Source organism: Cryptomeria japonica, chromosome 3 (genome assembly GCF_030272615.1).
Source record: "Cryptomeria japonica chromosome 3, Sugi_1.0, whole genome shotgun sequence".
NCBI classification, from domain to species: Eukaryota; Viridiplantae; Streptophyta; class Pinopsida; order Cupressales; family Cupressaceae; genus Cryptomeria; species Cryptomeria japonica.
Genome location: NC_081407.1, coordinates 624683946 through 624696486, shown reverse-complemented (window position 1 = coordinate 624696486; position 12541 = coordinate 624683946). Strand labels below are relative to the sequence as shown.

The following is a 12541-nucleotide window of genomic DNA, read 5'->3' as shown; positions in this document are numbered from 1 at the left end:
GAGCATGTGAGGCACCTGAACGTTTTCCTTCAAAAGTATCTATCTACCGCTTTCCTTCAAAAGTATCTAATTTTGTCAGTTAAATGGTCCGGGAGAATAGTAGTTATTTCAGGGTGGAAAACGGGGAATCGGGTACAATGTATCCGTATGAGATATAAAATAATCTCTATCAATTCCATTTTTAGTAGAAAGTATTTGTTTTATTTTTAAGATCAAAATTGATCTTGAATTGTAAATGGGTAATGTTTGAGAATAATCCAGTCTGGCTAATATTACAATTGTGTAGATAAATAGTATTAGAAGTTGAATGATTGTAATTCTGATTTATTATTTCTATGTCTAATATTTTTGGGTTTGTTGGATCAATTTTCAATTATTATTTTTGTGTCAAATTTATTTAATTATTTAATTATAGAATTCATTATGATTTTAATAATTGTGCTTGTAAAAGAGTGTAGATTTGTAAAAGAGTGTAGATTTCAATAAGATACATAGATGGCTTGATAGTGAATACATATAGTATGATTATAAATTATAAGCAAGTTGCATTGTGCTTGTAATCTAAATATATAATCAAGATAAATGCTATACACATAACCATCAAACATGGAAATTCTTTGAGATATGGGACTCAATTTTGTGAATCAATTTTCAAAATTATAGGGTTAGTTTCTTATATATTTTACCTAAGTTTGATTTGCTAGGGCTGAAAAGGGAAAGTGATGCAAAAAGGGAATAATATAAATGAAAGGTTACATTGAATATATTGTTTCTTGTAACTCTAACAAAACTTTACAATGCATTTTAATAGTCGATAGAAAAGATAAAAAAAATGGAACATATCTGCATTAGACAACTTATACACATACAATAATAATCAAACTTTTATGATAATAATTTCACATATTAATAGTTTTGACAATTTGGAACAAAATCATCCATTCATATATGATTGTGTAATTACAAAAGGGAATGAAATTCAAACTTTCACACATAAAACTTAATAGCTCAACTATATCGAACAAAATATACCTTAGAAAGGGGCACACATGCTCCATATATATTGAAAAATATTGAACCCACAATAGGGATCCCTCGGTAAAAAAGATGTTTTGATTTTAAACTCTAAATCATGGGACGAAAAGGAATTCGCTATATAAATTCAACAACTTCAATTTCCTTATTGGTAACTCTAGACTACCTTGGGAAGAGTAGATGGTACCTAGATCAATGCATTCTAATGCTTAGTACAATCTCAACCATCTCTATGTAGACGAGTTATCACTTTTTGTACAATTCCCTTGGAATAATAACTAAATATAAATGCAATATATGGTATTTATTGGAAGAGATTTTTAATTTAATAAGGTGCCTAAATTAATCTACACTATATGATTATCTTATAATATTGTGATGAGGTTGTGGATATCAAAATTCAGCTACCATGGGGTATCATAATTAAGGAATGTTAAACAATGGTCTCATATCCTATGTCTTGTTAGATAATTTTCATAGAAGACAAATCAAATGGCTTGTGTTACCTTGAGAAGGTATTGCTTCATCTCTTAAAATCTATTGGGAGATCATTGTGTGGCACCTAACTAGAAGCTCTATGAAGAAAACTAAAGAATGAAAACTACATGGGTCCTTGTATTAATATATAAGAATAAAAACTAAAATTAACACGTCTTCATTACTCAACGATTTCTTCTTTAATTGATTGTAGGTTACCCTAATTATTTAATTAATGTCCAATTTTCATCTCCTACTAATTAAATAATATTTTATTATTTATTAATAGATCATTGTTCATTTGCATATATTTTCTAACTTAAATCATTAAATCACCCTTCTCCTATAGACCATTTTAAAAAAATAAACCCAATTATTTATTTACCTGAATTTCCCACCTTTTTTCTAGAAATTAAATAAACACATGTTATTTTTTTAATTTTCCTATATACCCACACCTTTTATTGAGTGAGTTAATCCACTTGCACAACCTAATGCTATTTGTTCCTCCATCAAATCCTCCACATATTCACTTGTGTAAAAAGGCATGGATCTTTTGTATATGTGACATAACCTTAGTACCCTGTCACATGGGTCAATCCTTGGCCTTATCCCCAATCTAATTTTAAATTCCTCTGAAAGTACTTTAAAGTACACCTTTCCTCTTATTCCTCAACTTCTTCCAAGAACATTTCCACCCTTGATTCTCTCTTGATCCCTCTCCTTCTATATCCTCCAACCACATGAAGACGCTTGTCATCCTCCGATCTCCCCCATAGCTCTCAACCGATATGAGCCATTGATCTTTCTAAGTACATCCTAACCTATTCCTTGAGTCAAAAATCTATAAAGTGGTCTCAATCCAAGTCAATCCAAGTCATTCCAACAACAATCTTTTTATGCAGCCTTTGTGTTATTGGCAAGAACCAGCTCACTATGGTAGAACAAGAGTTGGTGAGTGGTAGCAGATTCTTTGTTCTAGTTTCCGTCCTTTGCTGCACATGGCGTCTTTCAATGGGAGGAGATAGTCTTAGCCCAACCCAATTTGGCAGGAAATCCTTTCCTTCAGACTTCGTTTTTGGACTTGGATCTGCTCCTTATCAGGTCTTCAATCCTTTTATACTTTTAAGCATTTTGGGTTCGGGATTCAGAGTCTCTTCAGTGTCCCCATTAGGCTAGCTGTTAATTTTGGGTTTATTGGTTTTCTGAAGGCGTAATGGTGTTTACAGTATGAAGGAGCAGCTAAAGAGGATGGAAGGGGGATAAGTATTTGGGATACATTTTCACATACTCCAGGTTATTATATATGTCTTGGATGCCGTTGTAAGTTTGGTGATCGCTACTTCTGGTTCGTTTAATCTAGCTTTACTTTTTTGTAGGTAAAATTGTTGATGGTAGTAATGGTGACGTTGCTAACGATCAATACCACCGTTATAAGGTTTGTAATAAACTGTTAAGTATATTCATGGCTGCGTTACTCTATACAAAAATAGCTCTAAATGGTTGGACCATAAAAATTCCAGGAGGACATAAAACTTTTGGTTGATTTGGGAGTTAAGTCGTATAGGTTTTCCATCGCCTATGCCCAAGTACGTAGAAATAAAGATGCTACTATTGTTATGACTGTAAATGCTTAGAGCCCTTCTATAACTTTTGGGTGTATCAATACATATTGATATGGTTTCTTTCCATGTAGTCTCTCAGAAAGGTTCACCATTTTTCTTGTGCAGAGGGAAGGGGGATTATAAATACAAAGGGAATAGTTCATTACAACAATCTAATCGATGAGCTTCTGAAAAATGGTATGTCTATCGAGAAAGATTCAGAATATATGTCTATACATGCATACATATAAATGCTATATGACAATGCCATCATGGTTCTGAAATCAGAAGAGTGAAACTTCAGGTATAGAGCCATTGGTTACAATATTCCATTGGGATCTTTCACAGGTTCTTCAGGATGAATACGGGGGTTTCCTGAGTGAAAAGATTGTGTAAGATATTTGAATCTGTGTGCATTGAAGTTTATGATAAGGAAGCAAATTTTTTGAGGTAATCACTTTTTTTTTTATATGTGCAGAAAAGATTTTGTAGCGTATGCTGACACATGCTTTGAAGCCTTTGGCGATCGAGTGAAGAAATGGGTAACGATAAACGAACCGCTATCCATTGTTTTGCAAGGATATAACACTGGAAACTATGTGCCTGGCCGCTGCTCCAAGTCAATTGGAAACTGCACAGAAGGAGATTCAGCTACGGAACCCTACATAGTGGCTCATAATTTTCTTCTTTCACATGCCGCAGCTGTCAAGCTATACAGGGACAAATATCATGTGTGATTAGATTTCATTATTTTCCTCTTTTCCTTAGCTCTTACTCTCTTCTTTTAGATAATAAAACATAGAGTTTGATGTGAAATGTTCAGAAAATAAATTCGCAAAATTGATTTCAAAGACTAGAATGTGGAAATCATATGTCTACAATACATATATTAGATCAATGATTAAATTGCAGAAAAAGCAGAAGGGCTCGATAGGCATCTCACTGATTACTCCCTGGTTTATTCCATATACCAACTCTTTGAGCGACCAGAAAGCTACTCGACGGATTCTTGATTTCTACTTTGGCTGGTTTGTTGCAGTCAATCTTGCTTTCACAATATACTGTTAAGTGAAATTGTTTAACGGTTGAAATAAGCGAGTTAGTGTGTGTGACAGGTTCATGGACCCTATTACAAGTGGTGATTATCCAACTACAATGAGATCTTATGTGGGCACTCGACTGCCTCATTTCACCTTGCAACAGTCAAAACTGTTAAAGGGTTCATTTGATTTTGTGGGCATTAACTATTATACAGCCTATTATGCTCTTAACAACAACGCTACACCCAATGCCATGCCTACCGATTTCACTGCTGATTATCGAGTCAATTTCACCCGTATGTAGAGACCAACCCCTTTTTTAATAAGTGTATATTATCATTGGAAAATAATATTGCAAATATTTTTTAAAGAAAGGACAGATATAAAATCACATCTCTATAATCCAGAATATAAAACATAAAAATATATATGAAGCTGTCAGATGGCTAATATACTAACAGAAGGGAGGAAGAGGATCTTGATCATTGAGTTTTCCCCATCTATTAGCGAATCTGATATTTCCACAAAAGATCTCACCCATGGGCCATCATTGTCCTTTTCTTATAAGATTTTCTTTTTCAGTAACATCTGACTGACCTCTTTTATTTGAGGAACTGATCATCAATTTAAAAAATTATTGCTTTCATTATGTCTAGAGGTATCTACAATGGTATCAAAATGTTCTTAAACAAAAATTCAATCATGAAACAATTTGACATGCAAATGATGGGTAAATGTATGAAATATGTCATCTTTTAATTTCTGTGGAGGTGCTATTTTATTACTCCAAATAAAATAGAACCCTCCCCACTTGTCTCTAACTATATGAAACCATTACATTCAAATGCTAGTAGAAGAGTGCCATAATGTTTAAAAGGGAACAATCAATAAAATCAAGTAGAGTGGACTTGACTTTGTCAAATTTCCTTCTATTATAAGATACCTCTTGACATAATTTACGTACATTTTTTAAATATAGATATAAATAGTTCAGACTCATCTCGACAATATTAACGACATTTTATTTTGCAGCTGTTAAGAACGGTGTTCTCATTGGCGCCCAGGTAAAAAGACATTTATAAGGAAAATTACTTAATCTTAAGCTCTGTAAAGTGATTTTTGAAACTTAAATATTAAGAGTGGATTTCAGGCGGGATCAAGTTGGCTTTACATGTATCCACGTGGGATGAGAGCACTACTAAACTTCATCAAAGTAAGATACGGCAACCCACCTATTTACATCACAGAAAACGGTATAAATATTACATGCCTACCTCTCTCTTCATTTATAAATCAATTGTAAAAGTTTATTATATTGACAGGTGCAGATGAAAAAAATAATGCAAGCAAGCCTTTGAAGGAGTCTTTGAATGATACCTGGCGTATTGAGTCTACTTCCAAGCATCTCTTAAACCTTTTCCTAGCACTAAGGTATTACACCATTTGCCCCTTCCCAACTCCTCATTAAGATTTTGAATAGGCTAATTTACATGAGATCAACAGTGGATTCTTTATGTGAATGAACAGGGATGGATATAATGTGTTGGGATATTATGGATGGACTTTTCCGGATGATTTTGAATGGGACAGCGGATATTCATTGAGATTTGGTTTCTATTTTGTGGACCGTCTTCATAATTTCACAAGATATCCAAAGGCGTCGGCTCACTGGTTAAAGGATTTTCTCCATCACTAGTAAGTCGTGATCATAATACAGGGTCCATAACTATCTGAACTATATTTTTATTGCCATGACCAACAATGAATTTTATATATATATATATATATATGTGGTTTCCTTTATTTTAGTTGGATTTTATTGAAAGAAGAAGGTTTATGATGGTTACTAATCAGAATTGCAATCTATCTAATATATTGCTGGATGAAATAATGATATATTAGATGTCAACATGTAATTCTTAAATGAAAATGAAAATGATTTCTTTTATGATAAACTATTTTATGGAAATTTTTAAATGGATAGATTGATTTATGTTAAAGGTTCATATTGGTCGAGAATACAGAATTATGGGCTGAATTTTGAGATTAAACAAAATTATGAATTGTTTTAAGTAATTAAATAATAACAATTAGATATATATTTTAGAATTAAAGAGTTGGATAATTAAATTTGTATAGATATCATAAATACATCTATTTGAAAAAATGTAGAGATATCAATATGGAACTATTTTATTTACAAAAGTTATTTTATTGTAAGTTGAAATTTTTTATTTGCTACATACATGGAGATGCAAATTTCATGTGCTTATTTTGGAAACATTATGTTTATTATTAAATAATAATATTTTGACATGTAAATGGCTACCAAATTCAAGATAAAAGGTAAGAGTTTCGTTAACATGTTTAGACTATTACACTTCACTTCTTCGTGTCATTGTATAATGTCTTTCAATATTACTAAAATAAATAGTATTTAGGAGACATTTTTCCATAGCAAGTAAAATTGTGATATTGCTATTAGGATTCAACCATGTAGTTTTCGAGTCAAACTCATTAACCCATGATTCTTGTGAACCACTACTCATGAATCATGGGTTAATGAGTTTGACTCGAAAACTACATGGTATAAATAGTTTTTTTTTTTTGAAAATTGATGTAGAAATATTATGTCGCAGGTTTAAAATGATTCATCAATTGTACAAGAAAATTGTAATTGATTACACAAATACTTTGAAATTTATACTCATTGTATATGTTATTATGAGTTACTTTTATTATTTACCAAAGTGATCTATGGGAATTGTGAATATGACCTAGACTTCCAAACTTGAACTAGGTGAACCAAAATCAACATATATTTGATCACTACAAAATTCTAATGTGTGCTTTTTAGTTTGCCTGGATGTATGTGACCATCATCTATTTGATGATGTTCAAAAACACCTTTAAGTAGCTTGCAAAACAAGGATCTACTCCTTGTGATAATTCCATACAAAAAATATCTTGTGTTTTCTTGCAAGTAGACGATACAATAAATATGTTCTAATAATTTGAATGAATAGTTTCTACATTTCAATATGTATAAATACAAGTTAATATTGAATGATCTAAAATAATTTAGGGTTAATCCTCGAATTTAACTCTAATTGTAGAAATTGGCTTTTTTTGTAGTTTGAGTTAGCATGTAATGGATACTATTGAGGGTTAGGTATGCCCTAATATTTAAATTTAAATGTCAAAGCTCTAGGGTCATTTTTAGAAATTGTGCATGATGAAGGGTACTCCCCTTATAAATGCAAACACATAACAACAATAAACAAATAACTAGAAAATGTAGGGAAGAAACACATGCCTTCTATTATCTCAATGAAATGAAATTACAACATTTAGAAAATACATGTTGTAGCCACATGGGCATTTCCATTACAATAATCATCAAGTCAGAGCCATAAAATGCACTACTAGAATTGTCTTTTGTAACCCTTGTTCACCCCTTTATATAGAACCTATAATTGCCTTAGAATTGTTTTGGAAATTATAATTTTCCCCCTTGTGGCACCTAGTAGTTCAACAACTCATTTTTCCCTCCCAGGTGGAATTTCATTGAAACTTGAGTTTTGGTAACACAACTTTTGGGAGCCATAACTTTTGACTCGAGTGCCTGATTCACTATTATAATATATCATTGAAAATCTCCCAAAGAGATCTAAAACAAAAAATACATCAAAGATCTATTTGTTTGGGTTTTAAAACTTTTCAAGACCTCTAAGGTTTTCAATTTTGAGATTTAAGCTCCATTAGAGAAATTCCTCAAGATGAAAACTTTGATATATTTCAAATTGTTCAGAAAATTGAGATGATTTTTTCACTAATCATCTTATTCTTCAATTTCTCTCCTTGGGTCTAGTTTTCGTGTCTATATGACCCAAAATGAGTGAAACTCTTCAAAATGGTGCATGACTATTTTTGGCTATTTTTAGCTTTTATACATCTAATATAGTAGAACCATCACAATGGGTCCAATAGAACTAAAGAGAAACCACAAAACAAAAGGAAAATATAACATTTTCTTTTTTGGGTGATGCAAGATTGCTCCTACACCTTGGATGTGCTGGCAAGGTAGAAAGGACTAGAATACTGAGAGGGGGGGCGAATCTATACTTCAATAGATATAAAAACTTTTACCAAAGTTTAATCTTCCGTTGAAATACCAAACTTCATCAAACATGCTTAACAGATATAAAACAACAACTGTAAAATAAACATGAAGAGCACAGCCATAAGAGAAACACTAGATTTTATACGTGGAAAACCCAAATGGGATAAACCACAGAGAGTGTTAACTCTCAAGAGAATATAACTAGTTATATGGTGTTTACAAAGAAGGGGTGTGTAATGGTGGGAAAATGGTGAATGATAGATCAAGAAGGAAACTACCCTTTCCCTCAAATAGAGATGAGAGTTTTGCTATCAATTACCATTCAAACACTTTTCACCATGTTACATTAGAAAGAGGAGAGGATAATTCACTAGATTCAATTTCTCCACACAAAGATGGTAGATTGAATTTTGAATGAATTGGGAATGCTAAGTTGATCCCCTCTTCCTTGTTTGAAATGAAAAGGAATTGATTGAATTATGTAGCACGCCAAAGTGACAAAGAATTGATTATAACTAGAGATCGCAATATGGGATGAATCTGTGCACCATGATCTGGCAGTAAAATGTCGAGATGAAGTCACCCTGCAAATTTGAAGAAAAGTTGCCCGGATTGTGGCAGGAATGTACACGATCCTTCGAGAAATCTGTGAAATGAAAATGGTTTTTTCACCTCTGCAAATGAAGCCCGAATCCAAAAGTACAGCTATGCACCTGCAACCTACACACATAAAAGAGCGGAAAATGGGTTGAGATTGGGGGTTTGCCTTTAGGTCAAACCCCAGATTTGAAATTAACCAAGTAATGAAAGAAAGTACTTGCAAGTAGATGTAAATGAAAGATTGAATTGTAAATCACCTCAAGGGAGGTTGTGATAGCAATGTTGATACAAGTGCTTGTGTGGAATTGAATGTTGAAATCAATCTCCTCTTCAATGGTTGAATCCTTGACTTGAATGCAACACCTAGCCTTCAAGGGAAACTTGAGAATGCTCAATGATGGAAAAGAATGCTTGAATGTTTGATCGCTTGTGCACACTTGAATCTCTCCAACTTCAACTTATCGGATTTCCATTTGTTGAACTTTTACAAATGAGAGGGCGGATGCCCCTTAAATACAAGTTAGTGGATTTGAATTTCGTCAAAGGTCGACATCGGGGGAGTTTCTCGCCTGATGTACAACCAACAATGCAACCCTAGGAAGGGTCTTGCCCCAAAATAGGGCAGGGACAGGGGTGCCACACCCTTGTCTTGGGAGGACAAGGGCACCACGCCCCTGTCCAAGGGGGGATAGTTGCGCCATACCCCTATCCTACCCCTTTCTCCAAGGTAGAGTGTAGACAGGGTGATGCAGAGGCCAAGGAAGAAGTTGCTTCCGCAAGCTGAGCAATCATCGGTCTTCGATCAGGCTAGAGGATTTGAATTCACATGCGTGAGGACCCTAGTGCAGTCAAAAATTGCTAGGGTTGCAATTTTATGACACTACATCTAGCCCTCACTTTAGCGGGAGTATAAACGTATGCCAATATTGTCAGTGAAGTACAAGGAAACAAGATTGAAAGACTTCTACCACATCAAGGAGGCAAGATGTGCCAAGCCCCCAATGGACTTAGGATCTTACGACTTTGATTGATAAAGTAAAAGGGAAGATCGAGAAGGGGAGAACCATGATTGCAAGTAGCAAAGTTCCCTTCACTATGAGTCATGAAAGAAAGGATACAAAAGATTACAAAGCAAAACAAGGTTCACTAAGTAATTATAAGTATCACAAGAAGAAAAATATGAGTGGAGTGTATGCCCCCTTGTTAAAACGATCGCACGCACCTTATCAGGAGCAATTGCTTTAAGGTAGGATACACCCAAGAGAGAGAAGGAAGGAAGCATGTTATCGCAAGGATTTATCCCCCAATTGAGGAATAAACCCAATGATAATGAATACAAAACATGAGGTAGTGTCGCTTTCCTTGGGGTTAGAATGATGTATGATAACTCATGTATACCATGTATGTATATGCATATAATAATCGTCATTCCCCAAAGGACACTAGACCTTAGAAGAAAGGGAAGAGAAGATGTCTTTTGAGTCAACATGAAAGAGACCAAGAAAAGATCTCAATGCTTTGCATCGTTCCCAAGTAGACATTAAGGGAACAATAGAAGAACAGGGATACACATAGAAGAATGGTCACAAAAGAGAAAGATATGCAATGCTAATATTGCTAATCTAGCATGACATCTGCCTCCCGATCTTGTTGATCACTATTTCGGGAAGGCGAGCAACATTCCAGAGGAGCGATATCGAGAACAGTAGATGGAGTTATCACAAGATCCAAACAGGACCATGCTCATGTTGTAAGTCACTTTGTTTGATTCGAGGAGCTAGGATTAGGGTTTGTGAAAACTCATCCAATAAATGTTTGTCCACATCAACATACCCATACTCACTATCAGAAGCATTAGGAGTTGTATTGCCATTATGAATAACATTTTCACCCATTTCTTCATCAAAATTAAGAGAAAGAGGAGAAAGAACACGAATAGGAGTAAAACCATCACATGTTTTGTGCAACTTATGATTTGGAGATGTGGGTTGAACATCTTTCTTAGGAGAAAAGGGAATCATGTCAATTGTTGGAGTATGAGGAGATTGAATTTTTTTAGGGATAGCTTCACGAGCTTTAACACGATGTCTTCATTGGCGTTATCTCGCACAACGATTTTTTCGAGTCTTAGTGGAAGGCTGAGAAGGAGGAAGAACACTTGAAAAAGTAGGAGTGTTTCTTTCCATGATAGTTGAAGGTTTAGGTTTAGGTCTTTTTGGTTGAATAATAGGAGAAGTAGACCTCTTCTCTCGATAAGAGGAAGGAGGTGGAACTGTGCCGTAGAAAGGAGGAATATTAGGTGTAGGAAGGAGACCAAGTCCATCATAAGGAGGGGGTATAGATCTAACCTTAGGAAGAATATTGTTGTTCTCCTTAAGAGAGGGTAAAGTCACATCCATAGGAATAGGTGGATGATCTTCCTTAGGAGGGAGATTAGTTCTATCCAAGAGGGAAAGAACCTCATCTTGAAGAATAATAGGAATATCAAGTGTTGGTGATCTAGGTTGACTTAAGGATAAGATCATATCGTTCTTCCATTTTTTATAAGATTGAACAAGAGCATCACTCCTTGATGGAAGAGATTGAAATTGTTTAGGCCAAAAGAGATCAATAGGAACACCAGGGCTTCTTTCGGAAGGACAAAATAAGCTATGGTTCACAGTTATGATTTCTCCATTGTGAGGAAATTTAAGACACTTTTGGATTGGAGAAGCAATAGCTTTCATAGAAGATAGCCAAGGATAGCCCAACATCACACAAAATTGCTCAGAAGATGGTATGATAACAAAGTCAATATCCATGGATTTAGCATGAACCTCAACAGGAAGGGTGATAGAACCAATTGTAGGACAAGATAAGCCATCAAATAACTTCACAAGCACATTAGAAGTGTCATATATTGGTTTGTGCAATTGTAAAGTGAAAATATACTCTTCAGTTATGACATTAACCATGCAAGAGGGATCAAGTAGGCACCACGTCTAGGGATATCCTTAACCTTTGCAACTATGTATAAAGGCCCATCGGGTGCTCTAATGGTCTCACTAGGGTCAAATGTAATACAAGGATCCTTAGGCATATCTTGTTTTTCTACCATATTAACCAATTTTGGAGCCATAGAGGTGAATTCTTCAGAAGTGAGAGAATTAGGCACAATATCAATAGCATTAGAGGTATGAGATGGCAAGGGATCAGTGAAAATATTAAGATTTTGATTAGGAGGAGCAATTGATTTATTCCCTTTGTCATTCACACCTGCCACAGATATAGTATTATTATAAATCAAGTCTTGAACCTTATTTTTCAATGCAAAACATTTCTTAGTATCATGACCAGGTTGATGATGAAACTGGCGAAAGGAATTGTTATCAAAATAAGGAGATGCAAGTTTGGAAGGATCAATTTTTTTTATAGGAGGAATTTTGATAACATTTATGTGCAACAAATTAGACATAATACTATGTAAATATTCATTCAAAGGAGTAAACTGTCTTTCTCTTTGGAAAAAAATAGAAATAGAAGGCACGCCTGTTGTAGCATTCACATGGTTGTTGTTGATTGGATCATTGAACTTGATAAAGATTTTTGTTGGTTTGAACTTCACAAAAAATTGTTGAACACTCCCCCCCTTATCACTCGAAGCCATAGGAGTGGATTGCTCC

General features: G+C 34.3%; 1 protein-coding gene across 1 annotated transcript; it reads left to right on the top strand.

The window, feature by feature from the left end:
- The first annotated feature begins 2448 nt into the window (after positions 1-2448).
- LOC131044245 (beta-glucosidase 13-like) lies at positions 2449-5896 on the top strand. Its single transcript, XM_057977534.1, has 13 exons — positions 2449-2616; positions 2742-2808; positions 2892-2950; positions 3036-3105; positions 3243-3314; positions 3421-3508; positions 3595-3847; positions 4029-4144; positions 4232-4452; positions 5189-5220; positions 5307-5409; positions 5479-5587; positions 5684-5896. Exons 1-13 carry the CDS (start codon positions 2449-2451, stop codon positions 5850-5852), a joined length of 1527 nt encoding a protein of 508 aa, XP_057833517.1. The 3' UTR covers positions 5853-5896.
- Positions 5897-12541: the final 6645 nt, after the last annotated feature.

Coding starts and splice junctions, on each gene's coding strand:
- LOC131044245 (XM_057977534.1), top strand. CDS start 2,449: ATGGTAGAACAAGAGTTGGTGAGTGGTAGCAGATTCTTTGTTCTAGTT. Junction 2,809..2,891: donor TACATTTTCACATACTCCAG/GTTATTATATAT, acceptor ACTTTTTTGTAG/GTAAAATTGTTGATGGTAGT. Junction 3,106..3,242: donor CATCGCCTATGCCCAAGTAC/GTAGAAATAAAG, acceptor TTTCTTGTGCAG/AGGGAAGGGGGATTATAAAT.